This window comes from Sebastes fasciatus, chromosome 13 (assembly GCF_043250625.1).
Source record: "Sebastes fasciatus isolate fSebFas1 chromosome 13, fSebFas1.pri, whole genome shotgun sequence".
Lineage (NCBI taxonomy): Eukaryota > Metazoa > Chordata > Actinopteri > Perciformes > Sebastidae > Sebastes > Sebastes fasciatus.
This window is the reverse complement of record NC_133807.1, coordinates 27,939,036-27,960,410: the sequence shown is the minus strand read 5'-3', so window position 1 is coordinate 27,960,410 and position 21,375 is coordinate 27,939,036. Positions and strand designations below refer to the sequence as shown.

The 21,375-nt window shown below is 39.5% G+C and overlaps 1 protein-coding gene across 1 annotated transcript in view; it reads right to left on the bottom strand.

Annotated features, from left to right (window-relative positions):
- Positions 1–21,375, bottom strand: part of LOC141781112 (ras-related protein Rab-26-like) — a 78,608-nt gene that overhangs the window by 3,998 nt on the left and 53,235 nt on the right. Inside the window, exons 6-7 of the mRNA XM_074656638.1 lie at positions 3,595–3,660; positions 1,750–1,806 (exon numbers count right to left, since the gene is read on the bottom strand). Of these exons, the coding sequence (XP_074512739.1) occupies positions 1,750–1,806; positions 3,595–3,660 (123 nt within the window). The remainder of the gene's footprint in view (positions 1–1,749; positions 1,807–3,594; positions 3,661–21,375) is intronic.

The window sequence follows — 21,375 nt, the reverse complement described above, 5'->3', positions numbered from 1 at the left end:
TTGACCTTTGACCACCAATATCTAATAATTTCATCCTTGAATCCAAGTTGACGTTTGTGCCAAATTTGAAGAAATTTGCTCAAGGTGTTTCCGAGATCGACGTACATGGGACGGACGTGAGGTCACAGTGACTTTTGACCACCAAAATCAAATCAGTTCATCCTTGAGTCCAAGTGGACATTTGTGCCAAATTTGAAGAAATTCCCTAGAGGCGTTCCTGAGATAACGCGTTCACGGGAATGGTACGGATGGATGGTCAACCCGAAAACATAATAATGAAGGGTAGAAGTTTACAGCAGACCTCCACAACACAATAGTGAACTAGTTTATTTTGGATAAATCCAGCACAGATGTGATAAATTTGTCTCCCAGCTTTTCCTCTGCAGGGGAATTCATCTCAACCCTCAGTGACGATAACGAATGTGCTTTTCTTCCCTCCCAGACTGAGCCTCAAGTTACTTAGTGGCACTTTATTGCTCCCACTTCTGGGGAGAATCGGTTGGCGGTCTGCTATTTGTTTTGTGTGCCCTGCTGTGAAGCAACAGCAGTCAGGGAGATTGATAAAAGGAAATGTTGTTTTTTGTGTTTGTATTTGTAGCCACCAGGACGGACATGGTGAATGAATGTTCTGCACAAGGTCAGAAAACTTTTATAGATGATAACACAGAAGGCAGGAATCTATTCAATAAATATGAATTACCAAATGTTAATTGATTGTAGAGGAGGGCAAATTGGAGGTGTCTGGCCTTTATTTGTCTTATCTATCTTTTTGGTTTGCATGGGGAACATTTTCCTCATAAAGCAGAAAGAAATCTTGATAATCCCACCTTTCTATTATATTCATAATCTTCTCATCTGCCATTGAAATTCAATCAGCCATACAAATAGCTTTGGAAAATTACACGAAAGGAGAAATCACTGCCTTCATCGGCCTTCATTTCTCTAGGATTAAAAGATACTAGTGCAGTACCCGTTCTGTACGGGCCGATTGCTTGGCCGCCAGAATTTCTGCTTGCAGCGTTGTCGTGAACCGCGGTATGGCTGCTTGTAACCCGCCAAGTGTGAAGTTGATTGGATGAACGGTTCTCGAGATATACGAAGGACAGTCACACATACATACACAGAGATTTCTTCCTTTATGGAGGGATGATGCTGCTACAGCGCCATCTATTGGCCAAATGGCACCAAATTTATCATGGTCTCTCAGACATCATATCTATACATGTCCACCAAATGTGGTCACAACAGCACAAAGCGTTCAGGAGATATGACTCCTTGTTTGTAATATAAGTCCTTCACACAGCATTTGAGGGCTGGCTGTAGCAAAATTGTATGGAACATCAAAAATCCAAAAAAGCAACTTTTTCCAGCTCGGTCCAGAGATGTTTTGTACCAAATTTGGTGACGATTGCTCAAAATATGTAGGAGGAGTAGCAAAAAATCTGATTTGGTAAAAAGTTACAGGCCAAAGCATAAAGTGCATTGCTATAGTGCAACCAACTGGTCAAATTGAATCACATTCGACACAGCACACCCTTGGATCCTGAGCAATACACCAGCCAAGTGTGAAGTCGATCGGATGAGCGGTTCTCGAGATATGCCAAGGACACACGGAGAGACAGACAGAGATTCCTCACTTTATAGTTAGATGCTGAAAACTTTCTGGTTATGTGGGTTGCAGCTTCTCAGCTGTAGCATCTGGACTGTGAAAGTTGTGTCAATATTGTTTTTACATTTTCAATAATTCACCTTTGCAAGCCTCTCGCCATCTTCTCTCTTCACCACCCTCTCATGAGTGGCATCAGCCTGGTGAGACAGAAAAAACAAGGTCACACACACACAGCAGCATCAGTGCTGCTAAAACCACAACATCCACCCACCCCACTTCTATTTGTCCACAGTTTACATACAAGCCTTTGCTGGTGTTCAGGTCTGACGGCAGCTAATGAGTCAAGATTGATTCTCGGGATGCTAATTAAGCGCTGTTATATGGAGTGTGGGGGGGACTGAGAAAAGACAGAGCTCCAAGACAGAGACATCTGTTCTCTGTTTAGAGGGAGGGATGTGAACGGCAGCTCTAGAAATATGTGTAACACCGATATTTGCAAATTAGCAGGTTGAGATGTTGTCAGATATTTGTGTGCTTGAAATGAACACGAATAATTGTTTTTAAATGAAATATTATCAGGCAGAAAGTCACCAATGATTAACTGACTAAGATTCAAATAACTTCCAAAAATAGCTGAGCATTGTAGTTTTTAATATTTTAATTAATATCAATACTCAAACAGGAGTAAATAGAGTATTTGTTGGGGACTATTTTTATCAGTGGATTACTACGCATTTGGTGCTCTAGGGAGTATTTAAAGGAGCAGGATGGTGTATGTTTACTTTGCACGGCAGCTGGATTCTCACAATGTCACGAGATCACGCAAGCATCACATGAAAATCCATCTCGTCAGGCTTCAAGAAATGCGTTTGTGTCCGGCAAGCCAGATCACGGACCAATCAGCGTCCTGTGAGGAGCTACTGGTAGCGACGGGCGTGACTTAGGTGTGTGTAACGACACGGAGGGGTGATTGTTTGTTTTAAACAACAATGGCGCCTCCTGAAGAGGTTAGCGTGGATGCTACAATAGCATCAGTTATATCAGAACTGGAGAGTCTTTCTTCATTTAAAGAAAAGCAAAGAACGGCACTGAAGGGGATGCTTTTGCTCTTCCCCGACTGGCTTCGGCATGAGTTTGATTGACAGATGGTTCATCCAATCATCAAGTATTTTTTTGAAAGTGCCTGCCCTTTTTCCAAACGCCTCTCAGATGGTTCTTTGTAACAAACCATCTGGCGGCCGGCTTTCTGGTGGTCGTTCCTAGGATCTAAACCCTGCCTCGTCATGTATTGCCTTAATTTTTAAGTCTTAATCACTGGTTTTCATACTATTTCTTTCTCTTGTGCCTATTTATTCTACTGACCTTTATTTATTTGAACATTTTATTGTTTATTATTGTCATTTTTAGTCTTTATTGTTGTCTATTTTTTTTTGTCTGTGCTGTTTAAATCCTGCTTTGTGAAGCACTTCGGTCTGCATGATTGTATGAAAGGTGCTATATAAATAAAGATGAGTTGAGGTGTATGTGGCATTGCCTCAAAATAAACTACAGTGCCCACGTTCACCCGTAATGAAGGAACCTGTCACCCAGTGCAACAGTGTGGCTCACTGTTTATAACAGATTTTGGACAACAATAGAGCTCTACAGGACAGAGGAATAAGCTATATCAGACTTTGGATGCACAGACAATAGGCTACTTGTTAGTAGGATCAATTCGTCGTTGAAAAATATAATTATTACCAGACTTATCCCATAAATGAATCACTGCCTAAATTAAATTAGCAGAATTGTTATTCAAGTCAGGAACTATCTTATCAAAGAATAAGTAATCTAAGAATCAAAAAAAGAATTTAATAGTTTTTGATACTAGAGACAAAGTTTAGTTGGAACCAAAAACAGATGTATAGTATTGAAGTTTGATACACAGCCCTAGTGTTCATGCATCTAGAGTATTTTTTCTTTCTATCTTCAACACAATGCCTTGCCTTGTTTCCAAGCAGCATGAGCACCACATCCTGTTGGGCGTACTCATGGATCTCAGTCAGCCATGCCTGATAACAATACAAGACAAAGAGACAAGAGAGAGAGAGAGAGAGAGAGAAGACAGAGTAGCTGTTAGACAAGCAGAAAGACATCACGAGTGTGAAAACCTCAAAAAAAGGAACAACCTGAGATAAGAGACAAGAAGGAAGAAATATGTAGTAGACATAAAAAAGGGTTTCGGGAAGAGAAAACCTCGTCTGGGACTTGTCAAGGACGAGTCGGAGCACTAAATCTAATAACGTGAATAAAGAGGAAGAGGAGAGTGACTTCGGCATTTAGAAGATGAAAATGGGTAAAAGAAGAAGAAAAAAACTGCGGCAGGGACAAAGAGATAAAAGGGATAAAAGCAAGTAAGTGAGGAAGAGAAATACTGCAAAAGGAAGAGTTACTGATCAGTTTAATCAACTGTCTGCTCCATCCTGCCGTAACTACAGTATGTATACAGAGGAAGGATGAAGATTTACAACACTTCTGACTGTATAAACTCCGACATCTGAACCATCCATTCACAGCTAGAGAGCATTTAATCAGCTCAGACACCTGCTGAAATAATATCCCTCATCTCAGCACAAAGCTTAATTGTACCCAGAGTGAATTACTCCACATTGGATTTCTGACTGACTGATGATCAATCCGTCTTTCCTTTAGTGGTCCGACTCCGGAGCTTTTCTCCCCCCTGACAGCTCCTCTGTAATTAATTCTGGTGACTGTGTTTGTAAAGGGATTTCACCGGGGTCACCCTCCAGCCAAAGGTCATGTTAAATAACAGGAGATGAGACAGGAAATGTGTTGACTCTGCTGCCTGTGAATATCAGAGTGGTTAAGGAAGACGCATGTGTCAATTGGAATCATTATTATAAACAGAAGGTAAGGAAATAAGGCCGTCTGAGTCTCTTCTAAAAACACACTTTTATCCTGATTTTATCTGAGCTGCCGGTTTATTTGATTCATTTTTATTCTTTTAATCTGGCCCTTCATGTATTTTATCATTCACTTTGGTATTTTATTTAATTTTCTCTCTGTGAAGCACTTTGTACTTTGTTTTGATAAGTGCTCCATAAGTAAAGTTTATTATCACATATTATTATCATAATGAACCAAAACATATAAAAACTATAAGATTATGAACTTCCATTGTTTTGTTTGCTGTCCGTAACATTTCTCACAAAGCGGTCCTAATTCACACCACCTTTAAAACCTCCTCCCAGCCCATCTTAGTCTTCATCTGTAGTCAAAGCATCCTACATCCAAAAATCACCCAGTCAACTCCACATCCAACAGAATGATGCACGGCCCTCTGCAGGCTCACGTGATTAGCATTGCATGACCAGCGCTCACGCACGCAGGTGCTTATGAATAAAAGATCTGCATTTCAGTCGGCTTCCAGCCCCATAATACTGCACACTGAACTCAATAAGCAATAAGTCACTCACATTCACAAAGGCTGTTCAAAGGCTTATTGCTCATAAGGGACGAGACTAGATTTTTATTCTAAATGATCGTTTAGCTGAACAGTGTTTAAAGGAAAACAAGAGAACAGATAGAAGGAAAACGCTTAAAGCTGCAGTCGGTAACTTTGAGGAAATATGATAAAATGTTATTTTTATAAAGTATAAAGTAATGCATGAGACAGATAATCTGTGAAAACAAAATCATGTAGTGATTGACAGCTGCGTTAGAGACTGTTCAGCTGTGATTGGTTGTTTTGGAGGACACATAGGAACATGCTTTTTTCACAGATTATCTGTCTCACTACTGTCAGGATATAGTGACAGTTTTATAAAAATAACCTTTTTATCATTTTTGGGTCAAAGTTACCAACTGCAGCTTACAGCTTTGCTTTGCTCCTTCATTCTCGCCTTGCATTTACAGGTGATAGAAACTGAACTTTGTTTACTAATAATAGAATAATGATTAGCTACAGTTCTACATTTTCATACTATTCTGCATACACTGTTTGTTTGTCCTCTAACCAATCCTCTAGTTTATTGTGTTGCCTTTAGCATCAATGCTGAATCATGTTTGCGATTTGATGTGCTTTGGATCTAATGAGGTCAGAGAGGTTTGGTGGTTTGAGAGACCAGACGGCCGCCCTGAGGTTCTTTATAAAAGGCAGAGAGCTCCACCGGTGGAGAGTGGAGGGCCGATTGAGAGGGACATTTTAAAGAGGATTATAAAGATGATATACTGTAGCTGAGAAAAGATTAGGTTGGCTTGTTTGAATTTGCATCACCGGCGCTCTTCAACACTGAGGAACATTTTTGCATGTGGATAATTACCTGCTTCATGCATAATTCATCTTGTTGTCAAGGTTCCCCATCATTCACATGTTGCTCGGCTAGGTCAACTGTTGCTTATCTTTGAAAATGTCATCTTTTAATTCTGTAAAAATAGTCTGTATGATGTCACCTGTATCAATCAAATTAACGTATTCCCATGTGCGTTTGGCCTTTGAAATAGAAGGTTATTGTTCATCTATCTCCCACATTTTAAAACTTTCATCCTCCCACATTAAATTTGACAGCATGCCTGTGAGTGATTCTCTCCATATGCTGCAATTACTGTTTGAGGAACCGTAGTTTGTAATTAGATCATTCAGCTGTTTATAGCTCAGCCCCTCCCCATTGGGCCCTTTCAGAGACACAATCATTGATTCCATATGATGCCACTTGTCACCTCCATCCTGGAGAAATAAAGTCTCCTATTAGCTTTTCATCGCAGGAGAGGAACGACATGTGGAATGACTCGACAGCAAAAAATAGATCAATGCAGTAAATGCGATTTAGACATTATCATTTAAATGAGAGAGAGGATATGTTGGTACATTCATACTGTTTGTTACTCGTAGATGCTGGTGGACTTGTAATGGTTACGTCTCCACCAGCACACCCCTCTGCAAAATGAGGAAGTGATAATTGACGAGTAAACAAACTAGCATAAATAAAGGTATGATGATGATGATGATGATGATGAACAGCCCACTATCGAGAGCCACTACCCCTCTGTGAAAGGCTGAACAAACAGTGACATCCTGTTGTCAGGATCTCATCCGTATACAAACTAGACTTGAAACATGAGGCTCTGTAGGGCCGTATTTCACAGTAATATAAACCCTGTAGATTATTTAATATCTGAAGCTGCATTATTTCTCTCATCTTAGTCACTCATCTGTTGGGTTTTTAAAGACATCTTGCAAAAGGAGAGTTTGGGAATTCCTAGTCTAGAGCTCTGATGAATTAAGATGTCACTTTGAAAGTTTGTACAAAATTTCCACGTGACCTGTTCAGTCAATATTAACTCAATGAGAAGTAATTAGTTGCTATTTGCTCCACAATATTAAATTTCATAAAGATAAAATGCCAAATGCACCGCTGAAAGTCACGCTGCCCGCTCAACTGTGGAAGTAAGAGATAATAACAAAGGCAGAGAGACCGATGTGACAGAGAGCGGAGACAAAGCCAGAGATGTGACAGAGAGACAGAGATGGTACCAAAAGGCAGCAAGATGGAGAGACAGACAGTGACAGTGAAAGACAAGACAAAGACCAAAGGATCTGTATCAGAGAGGAAGAAAGATAAAAGCCCAGGCAGACAGCTGCTGGCGGCTGCGTCGTGACATTGGCGAGACAAGTTGTCACTGGCAGAGGTATGTGAGACTTCTGATGCTGCCTGTTTTCCTTTTGTTATCACGGAGATGAAAGAGCAGAGCCGTGTCCTACCCCAAGATACAAGACAGGTCGGATGATGGTACGGGAATACTTTTTTTTTTTTAATTTTTTTTTCAAAGACCGTGTTTTGAATTGTATAACAGGCAGAAATGGAAGTAATAAATTACATTTACTCTCATTACTGTAACAAATCAGGAGGTGTTCATAGCACAGCTATCAAAAACTGTCAAGTATACCAAAACCATCAGCATCACTTGATTTATGACCTCAGTAAACATTGTAAACATGAGTTTATGGTCTCAATTGCTAGTTTCAAGTCTTCTTCCATACAGCATGATGTTCATTTAGTAAATTATGGTCCCATTTAGAGTCAAATAGACCATAAAGCAGGGGGTGCTTTAGGGCGTGGCTACCTTGTGATTGACAGGTCGCTACCATGGCGTTGTCCGGTCTGGGAGTTGTCCTATGGATGTATAAAGAGAGCTGGATACAGCGTTGTAGGTGGGCTCCCCTTCATTCCTATGAGAGTTGCTCATTGGCTCGACTGCCGAGTGATAAAATACCCGGATCATCTGGCGATCTTCCGCATCCATTGGGCCTATATAGCAGACGCAATAGCGTTTCCTTCAACTCCGAAGATTTGCTTCACAGCCTGGCGCCCTTCCTGGGGGCTTGGTTGTCCATGCTTTCGTCTTACAACTTTAAACCTTTCACAGTGTGTTTTCAGTTCATGTTAATTATATTAATTGAACATTTTGGTTGCCTAAAAATGTCTTATTCAGCGTTCGGTTGTGCTTTGCTCCACCCTCTCGTCAACAAACCAATGGTTGACGTCACGGTGACTTCGTCCACTTTTTATATACAGTCTATGGTGAAAACACGACCTTTGTTGCCATATTTCCCTCAAAAACTTTGAAAAAATATCTTTTACATTATTAGAAAAATCTGAATGATTTGTCCTTGAATTCCCCCAATGTGTTCTAGTCTCTGACAAAATGATATACTGTATACAGAATATCTTTGCATCCTATTAAAACTCAGGTCATACGTGACTTAAATTCCTCAGGATACCTCGCAGCGTCTTTCCACATGACCCAACTTTCCCTCTGTTGCACTTTTGTCTAAGCAGCTTTGCCATGGGTGACAATGCTATTCTTGCCACGGCTTTGATCAGAGTATTACACCAACACACCGAGTGGAGAAGTCTGCTCCCGACGACAGGCAGAGTCACACTGAGCCAACCCAGAGGAGCGCAGGGAGAAAGTAGGACTTCTCCCCTGAGAGGAGGTTTAAGCTCCGCGAGGCAGCTGAGCTAAACGGAGTGACACAGTGTCAATGTCTGACATACGACGAAGACGCAGAGAAATCCTGTCTCACTTGAGACTGTGTACTGTATTCACACATTCATGCAGGTATAGGTACACAACCGGGCACGCAGACACAAATCTATGTTTGATTTATTCAAAACCAGGGTTCATAATGTTGGCATTGGCCTTTTAAAATCTACTTGTAGACATTTATGGAAGCACTTTATGTGTGTTTTCTTCTCTGGACACACACAATATCTCTAATAAAACACACATCAGTGTTATAAAACTTCATCATAAAAAAAAGACAAAAAACCAACAGCCTTGTAAGCTGATTTCTGTGGCCTGACAGGGAAGAGAAAGGCTTTTATGTTTACAAAAGAGCAGCTGACACGTCTATCTGCTAGCAAACATTGGTGTGAGACACGTCTGGGTGACTGATGTGCTTTGAAAAGCTGCAGTCACAGAGTGAGAGTGAGACAAGTACAGAGTAACTATCCTCACTTCTGTCAATGCTCTCTAATTTGTTTTTGTGCTGAACAGAAGCACTGACCTTCAACCTGTGTCTTTTTCGGTCACTGATAAGTTTACTCCGTCCTGAGCAAATAAACTTATAAAAGGCTTGTAGCACTCAATAATGTCACAATTTCCTGAAAATGTAATAACGCACGGAAATGTAATACAATTTACATTTAAAGGTACAGTGTGTAGGATTTGGAAGCATCTAGTGGTGTGGTTGCAATTTGCAACCAACTGCGTACCCCTCCGCTCACTCCTCCCTTTCCAAGACTGTGGTAACGTTGACCTCGCTCAGAGGCCATCCTTACCGTAATAACACTACTTTAGGAGCAACGGAAGTCAGGCGGCGGCTGGCGACTAACGTTACCGCAGTTTCTCAAGTGTATCAGAGAATTACAATGACCTTCGGGTAACATAAAAACGTGAAAAGTCTCTCTCTAGAACCGGAGTTTGGTTCGTCTGTTCTGGGCTACTGTAGAACCATGGCGGAGCTACATGGTGGACTCAGTGAAGAGGCAGCCAATTAAACTGTTGTCAGGCTATCGAATAGGCGTTATCAGTCTCTATAAGCCCCATAGATGTGGGTCAATACGGGCCTACTACACCTAATAGTAGATTTTATCATCTATTCACATGGTAGATCACTGAACGAAGGTATAAAAGTTGTGTTTTTCCTAAAATTAAGTGTTTTTTTGTTGCCTAAACCTAAAGAAGCCATTTTATTTGTTTTCAAAACATAACATTTCATTCAGTTTTACAACATGCTAGAAGGTGTTGCTTTTAAGTTTCCTTTTCACAACTTAGTAGGCCCCTATTGACCCACATATGGTGCTTATAACTTATAACTGATAATGCCTATTTAATGGCCTGATAACAGTCGAATCGAGTGCAGCTGGACCCGCTCCCTATGTAGATATGAAGGGACTACTCTAAGCTAACGAAAACACAACGATTCTTAGTTTCAGGTGATTATACACTAATGAAAACATAGTTATGAATATTATATTCCATTGCTGCTAATAGATCTCTCAAAATGTTACACACTGTTCCTGTAAGAAAGTTATGTACATTCGATTTGAAATGAAAGAATGACTATTAGATTAAAATGCATTAGAGTAAAAGTAAAACAATTCATACTTTTATTTTTAAATGTACTGAAGGTCAACTTTTTTCTTCATTTCAAATTCAATATGAAACCCTTTTTGAATGCAGAGCTTTCATAAGATCAGAATCACAGTTGACTCAGATGAAAAAGAACATTTCATGGAGATTGAATCGATAGTTTTTCCTTCATTGCTCGCTTGTGTAACATTAGCCATCTTCTGCAGCTTTTGTCATCTACTGATGGAGTCTAATCTAAAATCCACTCTGGTCTAATGGAAGATACGTGCACAGAAACCAATCAGCGTGGTTTTGGGCGGGTTCCTTTCCCATTGATAGGGATTTTAGTTTAATGGATCTTTGCCTGATAACAACGTACCACTTGTCATCTGTTGTTTTAAATACCAAAACTACATAAAGCCTAGAGTTTACATTTCTAAACATTAAATCAGTGGCAAATGTATTTTTGTATAAAAATAGCATACTTTTTTTTACATTATTACATTATCTGTCAAAATTATTACATCATCAATTTAAAAAAAAAGAAAAAAGAAAGACCTGAAGGGTCCTGAAGGTATTACATCATCGGTAAAAATGTTATTAAAATATCAGTCAGGACATTTTTATTACATTATTGGTCGAGTGATTTGGCTACATTATTGGGTTTTATTACATTTTCAATCAGGTTAGGTGCAAATTTTATTACATTTTCAGGTGTTATTACATTTTCAGGAAATGATTGGGTGCTGCAAGGCTTTACACCTGGATTCTTTTCTAAGCGGACAGTGGCAGTGTCTGTTGACATATAGTAATTCATGTGTGAGTGGGAGTTTCGCTTTACATTACACCAACTCTGTGGCAGAAAAGACATGTAACTAAAGGCAAATATTTAACATTCTCTGACTAAACAGATTTCAAGTGAATAAAAATGATGGCTTTGCTTCAAGTAAAATTTCTCCATGTTCTTCATCTCTTTAAGTCCCTTCTTTACAGATATGAAAGTGATTGAGCTTGGCCCTCTGAGCAAACAGCACACAGACTAAAGAAACACTAAAGTATTGCCAAAGGAAGAAAAATTACTTGTTGAGCTGCGGCTGAAACGAGGTCAACTCGCAGCATTTGCAGATGAAGGTCTTTTCTTTGGAGAAAAAAAACAAGCCGAAAGAAAATATTACAACTATGCCTGAGCTCTGAAACTACAAGTATGAACATATATGACTCATCTGTTTCAAGTTAACAAACACTAGGTACATGTACATAGATGTTTTTCTTATTTCTCTTCTCTCAAGATTTTTTTTCTCTACAGTTTAAAGATAAAATTAAAGTACTTTTTTTTAATCAATACACTGATTTAAGCATTTATTATTATGACAACAGGTAAGAATGTACTTGGTGTTTTGGAAAATCTTTATACTTGGTCTTATTTCCTTTTAGTTCCTGCATTTGTGCACAAATTGAACAGATTTTCTGTGCTGAACAGCTGCTCTACATTTTTCTTTGGGTTACCGAGCAGTTTGGGGAAGCCTACTTTCTCACTGTCTTGGTAAGAATGAAACTTAAATGACATGCATGACACTGAGAACACCAGAGGTGAAAGACCAATTATGGGTTTCATTTGTGGCAAGTCAAGAGGTAAATGAAACCAGTTCGCAAACCCCTGCCAGTGCACCATTATGAATGGATTTCTATTTCTCCAAATTATGAATGTCTGAATATAAAAGAGGAAATCAATAATTTAAGATTCCCAATGTATTACGAAAGGGAAAAGAAATCGAGTGGGTAGAATGTCAAGCGCCAGCAAAATGGAGATTCAGCGTGAGCGGGCTGAAAGGTCTCGAAGCTGCAGACGAAAAACAACAGAAGTCATTAACCTGCAAATGTGTCACTTTGCCACATTTTCATTAAAATAAATTGATCCACGCACCGTCTAACTCCATGGCAGGAATGTAGATGCAGAGATTCCTGATAGGTGTGTGCCACTTTTTGAGATTGTGTGCACACACACGCGCTCCTCATTATCATGATATCCTCTGTGGCATCTGTGCCGATTGTTTCCAGAGACGTTGTGTGTCAGAGGGGGATGCGGGGCACAGCGCTTTCCTGTCAATCAAACTGATATCTTGTCAGTCCTCATGTCAGTACTTGTAAACAACTCCTCTCTTTAAAATGTTTGTTTTTTTGTCTAAACGAGTTTCAATTCTTGGAGGAAAAAAACTGCTCTATTCATATTGAGTGCATTCATTGTCTCTAGACAAATGCTATTTTAAATTTCAAATTTAAGATGGTAAAACAAAAGCCATGATAAAACAAAGACGAAGAAAAACAAGTGTAGAAAAGCTCAGAAAACACCTGAAGCCATATACAGACTTTACTGACTTTGAGGTATTGATACAGTCACCCTGTGTGGGAGGAGGGTGACCACTGACTGCTGGGATAACTCTACTTTGATCCAGTGTTTCTTCTTCTGCTTTGATGAACCCAACAACATGTCAGATCCAGTGCTAATGTCCTGACATGCTGCAGGCTTATTAACACCACTGAAACCAAGTGGATTCTGGTACAACAAGCTGTGCTGTGCAAACACATATTGTAGTGGCAGTAGTACCAAACTTTTATAGCAACTTACATTTTCTGGTTCTATCTGGTTATATTGGCTGGCCACTGGCACATTTTACAGCGTGCAGGCTTTTAATGAAGCTCAATCCAACTGAAGCAGTTGTTTCCATTCAATTGGTCAATCGATTTTTAAGCAAACCTTTGATTGTGCAAGTTTGAATTGTTCTTTCATGTCAGCTAGTATTGGCCATGTTTCATGTTGTATGGAGACGAAGATGAGCATTCACACATTACACAAGACGTCGAAAAATAATCCCTCTCAATCATCACTTATGACCCACTAGAAGGGTGTGGTGGTGTCTCTATCTACAGAGACCCTGTCCTCTGCCGGTAATTTCTCTTTTCTTCTTGTGTTCGTGACATTTCTGGGCTTCAGCAAAAACTTTTTATTACTCTGATTCACGGCTTTGTTCTCACTAACGCCGCTCCCTCTCTTCATTCACTCTATAGCTCGCCCAACCATAGCTGTTCTCTCTCTTCCTCACTTGTTCGTTGAGCCGTGGAGGCAACTTTGAATGCTGTGTGTTTACAAACAGCAGCCAACAACTCTTACACATTATACCTTTAATGTTTAGGGTATAAATAATAAAGTAATATAATAAAGCGACAAGCTTTGCGACGAACTTCCCTTTCTGTGGTGGAAACAGGAGCCATGGTTTTGTATCAGCATCAAAGCGGCACCCTAAGCCTATGGAGTAAAATAAAATCCCAAGCTTTGTGTAATTGCACAGAACTTACATTTGTACGGAGCGTGTACCATAACAATTACTCTGGATAATCCACAGAAAGTGCTCCGTTAATAGTGTTTTTCACCAAAATTCAATTAGTTACTGTCATTAGTCAAAAAATAATATAATTAGTTGATGCCACCTACACTTTTTTAGAGGCCTGTTGTGTTCGTACATATAATTGAAATCCACTTTCACACTCTTTCTATTTCAAACAAAAGCCATAAGATCCTTCTGCCTGGATGATAAAAGCATTGCAGGAATGTGATAAAAAGCCAGAGCAACCACAACAAAAAAATGATGACGCCTCTGCACTCGTTCGTGCCAGTTAGGAGATAAAACACTCCGAAAAGACAAAAGAGACAGAGGGCGACAGAAAAACAGAGAGCTTTTATATCTGTATGTGTATGTGCTGGATGTTTGTGTGTGTTGCAGTGAAAGATTAACATTTTTTTCCCTTTGACCAATCCCTTCGTTTAACTTGTGCCAAAGAGCGAAAAACATCTCTCGGTGAACAAAGAGTACGACGGGGAAGAAAATGGGAGCAGTAATATCTGCAAACAGTTGGAAACAACAAGGTGCACAGAGCTGGGGTTTAGAGGGATCACATATTTTCCCCCGAAACTGCAGTGTCAATAGTTGCTGTGACAAACAAGAAAGGTAATACAGACACAGACAAACAATGTAGACGATGATCGGATGAAGACACAGTCCAGGACCTCTGGCTCCCAGATTACCTGGCAAATCTGTATCACATTAGAAAGGTTTTCAGGAAACATGACAATGTAAAAATGACTTGGTGTATAGTTAGTAAGTTTTGGGAAACTAACTAAATGCAAAAAAAGTTTAACCATTCATCTTAGATTGTAAATGTTTTTTTTTCCTGAAGCAGAAAAGATCTTTTATGCAGCATATTTCTTTGAAGATCCAAAACTCTGTAACCAAGGCTATCCCAAAACAACATTTTTCTTCAAACTGGTCTCATGAATGGATTTCAAACTGTCTACCTTTGAAACTTTCTTCTTTTCAGACACGACTACTACCATCAGTTTGTTAAAATATTCAAGGGTAATGGGAGTGCAAACAATCTAACTAATACATGCTGTCTTGAATAATCTTCTATGCTTTGAAAATGTAATCGCCCTCTTCCTGATTTCTTTTCCATTTTTGCACATTTGTCACACTTAATTCTTTCAGATCTCCAAACAAAATTGGATATAAGTCAAAAACTACCTGAGTAAACTTTTTTTTTAGGGCTGTCAAAGTTGTCAAACGTGATAACTTCAATGCATTAAGGCAACCTGCGATTTTGATATTATAGCGGGCTCAGTTTTAAAGCTAGAGTAAAGAGAGTAGCATCATATTAAACTAGAAAAATCTAAGGAATCCATTGGTACTAGGCATGACTAACCATACTAGCATGTCGCGAAGGAGGCTAAATAACGTTACAAACTTATATTAAATTTTAACGAGTAAAAACTGACCCTTTTCAAAGGTGTCCCTTGACCTCTGACCTCAAGATATGTGAATGAAAATGGGTTCTATAGAGCTGTTGTTGCCTGTTGGGCTTGGGTTTCCCATGTGATGATTTGAGCATATATTTTTTTATGGTAAATGCAGTACCTGTGAGGGTTTCTGGACAATAGTTGTCATAGTTTTGTGTTGTTAATTGATTTCCAGTAATAAACATGTACATGCATTTGCATAAAGCAGCATATTTGTCCACTCCCATGTTGATAAGAGTATTAAATACTTGACAAATCTCCCTTTAAGGTACATTTTGAACAGATAAAAAATGTGTTTAATTTACGATTAAATATTTGAATAGATTGACAGCCCTAATTTCTTTTCCATTTAAAAACTGTATTTTGTCTTATATTCAATTTTGTTTGAAGAGCTGAAACATGACACTGTATTTAAGTTGTAGTCTTTCAAATAAAAAAGCTGAAGAGGCAGTCAAGCACTAATTTATGAAGAAAAGCTGCCTTTTATTTCTCTAAATAGTTCATGGTGCTTTTTGAAGCTGAAAGACGAAATAGAAAGACTCAGTCGGCAAATCATATTTTCGCTCCGAGAGCGTCTGAATGGCTTTGACCTTTGTCCGCCCCCTCACTGCAGGTAAAGAGCTCCCTTCTGCAGAGTTGCAACAAACTCAGAGGAACATAAAAGGCACTTTTTTTTTCTTCTGGTGAGCAGGCAGAAATGAGGCATTATGTAACAACAAGAAGCGAGATGATGGAGAGGAGATGGCTTTCCTTTTTCCAAACTCTCTACAACAATGAGGTAATAAAAAAGAAAATGTCCAACCAGGACGAAAAAAAGAGGAGATTCAACTTTTTCTCCCCCCAATTCTGAAACTATTTCCATAGAGACGGACATTCACCTCTGACATCAATCCATTTCTCTTATTTTATTGCTTTCCGGGAAATTGAATTGCTCCAACAACCGCAACAAAAAGCAGGCAGCTTATAGGACGTCTTCATTCATCTTGCTGTGTTTGAGTGTGTGCACATCGGCGTCACACCCGTTTTGTCACTTTGCAGCTGACAAAGTAAATGGAAATGTCCACAGAAAGCAGCTGAACACCGGCACTTTGCCTCTGCAGGACTACGCTCCGCTGGTTGCATCATAGGTGACTATACAGTCAAGGACAGGCTGTAATCTACTGAAGCAATGGAGCTCACAGACCTAATAATGTTCCACGCGGGAGACCAAATTACAGGTGATGTGTGAGTGAGAAGGTAATGAATGAGGACGACTGCGTGTCGTGCCCTCGCTAACTTGAACCTGATGACGCAATGAATAATCCACGATAACGTTTCTTCACACAACATTTGCCTGAAACGATTCACATCTAAGAGTCTCTGCTGATTATAAATGAATGCTATTTGAATTCATATCAACTGCATTATTTACTGACACTTTCTCTCATCACCATCTGGTGCGGTGGTGCCATGACATTTAACTAACAGCTACGAGGCAAGCAGGCAGGCGGCCATTTCATTTGAAGCCAGTCCATGGCCCCGGGGACAGACGGAGAGAGATGAATGAAGGCACACAGATGAAGGTTTCTCATCTTGCTCATTGCTTTTATTGGTTTTTTTACGACACAAACGCATAAGCATGATCAAACATTCGGGCACAAGTATGTCCAAACACACACACAGATGTAAGAGCGATTGCAGCCGCACAGTAATACATCATTTAACAATCAGCATCAGAGCCAGACGGTTCAATACCAATCGTTTTGTTATATCTATAGAGAATGTATTCTAATCCAGGTTAGAGATATTGATCTGCACAGTCAATATGAAACATAAGAGTTTGCGTCTTATGAGACTGCTTCACTTGGATCGGTGCCTGCAGCGCTGATCGATTCTAATGTTATCAGGGGGTTTCGAAAAGTTCAAAAAGTGGAGCTGGTGTCTTGCTCAAGGACACGTCAGCAGATCTGCAAGTTCTATAAAACTAAATGGAAAACAATTGTTTTGTTAAAAATCCATTTTCTGATCTGCCAGGGCTTTGGTTTAAAGCTGCTCTAATCAATATCTTACATTAACAATGAATGAAATGTGTAATTTGAAGGGGATTGCTTGCAGTTACGAACACACAGAAAATCATTATCATCTCATCAGTAGTTTCCCTGCAGCTCTGTGGAGCAATTTAGCTTCTTTCAGCTAATTCTTTTGGTTAAATGCAACTTCACTGTTTTGATTAAGTCTCGCCGCGTTCATCAGCGTCATCCCAGCTGCATCCCAGCTGCATCAGGCAGCCATTTAAAGAGGACCTATTATGCCCATTTTCAGGTGCATACTTGTATTTGGGGTTTTCTACTAGAACACTTTAATATTATAAAATATTTTGTTTTTCTCATACCAGCTGTGCTGCAGCACCTCTTTTCACCCTCTGTCGAACCAAACTCTTCGGACTCCTTTCCAGCGCCGCTCTAACTAGCTTTGTTTGAGGGCGTGCCAAACTAGCCGCTAGATAGGTATTATGTAAACATGTTACTTGGTGACATCACCACATTACGGAAGAAAAGGCAGGACTTCAAGCAGGGCGTTTCAGGCAGTTCAGGAGCAGTGTTTCTGTGGGGGAGAGTAACTCCCTTTGGCGTGGACTTTGTAACTTTGCAGAACTTTTACATGCACAGAAATCTATATAACACACTAAAGGAAAGGGAACAAAAAAAAAGCCCACAGTACATTACCTGCTCAGCACCAAACAGCAGCTAGCTGGTGAACATAATGGAGCATTTAGCAGCTACAGAGACATACATTTCCCTCAGGAGTTGGTGGAGACAAGCTTGACAAGGCGATAATATTTAGTTTTGTGCTTATAGCTTTTTGCCGTTGCTTCTGACAGAAAACATATATTTCACACGGCTAAAAAAGATCCTTATCGTCAGGTTAACGCAAAGTAACATAGGTCTTTTTTGCATTTCGAATAAACAACCAATCCTTTCTGGTGAGAACCGTGTCTTGCCAACATCGCAGCTTAGCCCCAGGTCCTAAAGCTGACGAGCAATCTCTTAAATCACCAGAACAGTTTGTTGCTGTCCATCACATTATCATTTCATATCTCGATAACGATATATATCACGATATAGCATGCTTTCTGGTAGTTCAATAAATGAATAGTCTATATGGAATAACCACATGGTAAAGCCTATTTTTGTATACTCCTGTGTGAATTAAATACTTGACAAATAAAATTTGAGTATTTTCTCATTTAATTAACAACTCAAGTACAAAATAAGAATAACAAAGCAGTTAAAAGTGAAATTATAGAGAAATATATGCATAAATATTTCCAGCTATACACTGACCATGTTTATATGCATGCACACAAATACAGAGTAATCCGATTAATAAAAACAATAGTTTTATTTAACTGAGTTTGATCAGATTTTCTGAGAAATTTCAGTTAGTATGTGTTTATTATCAATTTAGACACGCTAATTGTGTATCACGATATCTCGATGTATGATTTCATCACGATACGATTCCATTGAAAGTCGATAAATTATCATACTGAATCATCGCCCAGCCCTACAGACACAGAGCACTGAATCGTTCTACAATCTTTCTGTTTCCCATCAACGGCAAATGATCTGGGCTTTGAATGATAGAACCACGGGAGCCCGGCTGCTGTTTAACGGGAGGAACCCAGACAAATGATTTGCAGCGGAGGCCTAAATGGACTCTTATAGTCTCCCTGAAGCACTGCTTCTGACAAGACGACATTCATCACGTTACTAAATGGCTTGTGAACTTCTGCTCCGACGGCGTACACCAACAAATACCTGCCATTGTGTATTACATAAACAATAGATTGAATTATGGCGCTGACCAGAACGGACTTAATGTAACACCTGAGCAACTCTAACAGCCTGAAATTTGAAATGCACACTGTAAAAAATGCCTGTGAAATCCACAGTGCATTACTGTGTTTGTGCGCAGTAAAGTACAGTATACTATTGCACAATAGAATACTGCATATTCAATTGAAAATGACAGTTATCCAAGAGTTACTGTGGAAATTACAGTAATGAAATTGCTACTGTAGATAGATCACAGTAACCAACAATGTACTTTAGAAGATCACAGTAACAACAATGTACTGCACATGCATGTGCACAAGTTTATACCGATCTGTAGCTTTAAAGAAATTAAACTTCTTATCTCTAAGCCACTTAAAACAGAATTATACGATCCAAATGACAGCTGCTGATGTTACAGATGTAACAAATCAGTGCACAAGATGAACTGTGTTGACCGAGTCTCTCTCGCCTCTATCCTCCCTGAGATGATGGACAGCTCCTGCGCCGCTTGCCTAAATGTCTCCTAGCTGGGGAGACAATAACACACCGCAGAGAGGAGCGGGTCTGAGGGTGGAGGTTGAGGAGGAGGAGGAGAGAATGATTTGCCCCTCTCGTTTCTCCCTTCTCTCCCTCAGAGCGGCATTCATCACCATTAGCGTTCATTACCATGAGTTAGTGCTCGTTAGGCAGCGGTGTGCCAGCAGGCATCTGTAGCTTGCCGCCAGCAGATCTCCTCGCTGTAATAGGCATTGACTGAATGTGGATGTGCAGTTGAGAAACGGAAGGAGGGAAGGCTAAGCAAGGCAGCGGAGGATTTGTGAAACTGTGTCTCTGAAGATTACACCGACTTTATCTCTGGGAGACTAAAAAGTGTTTCAAATAACAAAAACCTCAACAGTCTGAAAAGTAAGATACAGCAAACAATAAATATTACAAGTAAGAATAGAGGCAGGTGTTATGATAAATCTTTTTGGTTTATTTTTCAGCAATAGGGATGTAAATCAAAAGTTTTATCATGATACAATATATCGATTCTTTGGACAACGATACGATAATTGCTGATATCACAAAGTCTTCCACGATACAATTTTGATTTGATTCAATTCAGGGGCCTGCCAGACGATATCATATGCTCATTTAATATAATCTGTTACATTCATATCATCTCAAAAAATGCAACTAAAATATGATTTTACAATTTTTTTACCGAACTCTTCCAGATATTTAAATGAAAAACAATCTATTCTTTTAATAAAAAGAATAAATATAAAGTGGGAATTTCAAAATAAAGGTGTATCTTAAAGATGATGATACATATCGATACTATCGATATTTTCACTTTGCATCGATGATACTGGATCGTTGATCATTGCCTCGATATATCGATCCGCATCGATTTGATACTTAACAACTCTTTCCTCTGTTATACATAACAACCACTGCTATGACGTCTGAGAAAAAAACTTCATTACTTATTATTAAAAAACTATTTAAATTGGAATGTGTCTATAACTTTCACTTTGCCATACTTGATGACCATTTATTAAAGCAATACTGTAGCTCACTTCAGGCTGTGATATAATCACAACATACCACGGCCTGTCGTGAGCTATTGCTTAATTAATAAACCATAATATTAAATAGATCTTATGGTTATAGGTTAATTGATAATGAAACTGTATTGGACTAAAGAGAGGGTGCATTCACACTGATGACAAACCTTTAACACTATCATATTAAGAGCATTCTTAGTGTTTTTATGACCTGGCTGGTGCAACATATACATTAGATATATAGTAAACAGTGAAGCTCATACACTGAATAATCCAGTGTGAGGGACAGTTTGTGTTAGTTGTCCTCCCAGTTAGCTGAGGTGTTGAGGCTGTTGGACGACAGCAGAGCCTGAAGCACTGTGTGTGTTGGACCATGAAGAGATACGACACAGGCTGAATGTCCTCAAGCTCACCAGCGCTGGGCATTTTATTTCAGATGGTTGACAGTTATTCGTCCTCACTTCTGCTACCGCCAGCCCAACATATCAGTGTCCACCTTCTGCACTCAAACACACACACCTCCCCTTTCTGTCCTTGACCTGCTGTTCACATCTGGAGCTAAAGACGGACCTTTTCCTGTTTTAATGATCTCTCAGGGCAGATGGGCACATCGTATTTCTCTGACAGAGACGGGTGACAAACACTTTCTCCTTCCCTTAACAGCCCCTTTGCTGCTCGGGGTGAGAGACTTTTTTCTTTTTCTGATGGCAATCGTCAATTAAAGCAGTTGAAAATTGCCAGCCCTCCTGTTGCAGGGTGCATTTACCACACGGAGGGAAACAGCAGGTATGATGACATAGTGACACCATGAAGGTAATGGAGGAGACGTTTCTGGAAAGCTGCCATTTTGTGGTAATAACTGCTATTGACTTTTACAGGTGTGACACGTTTTACAGTATATTCACAAAA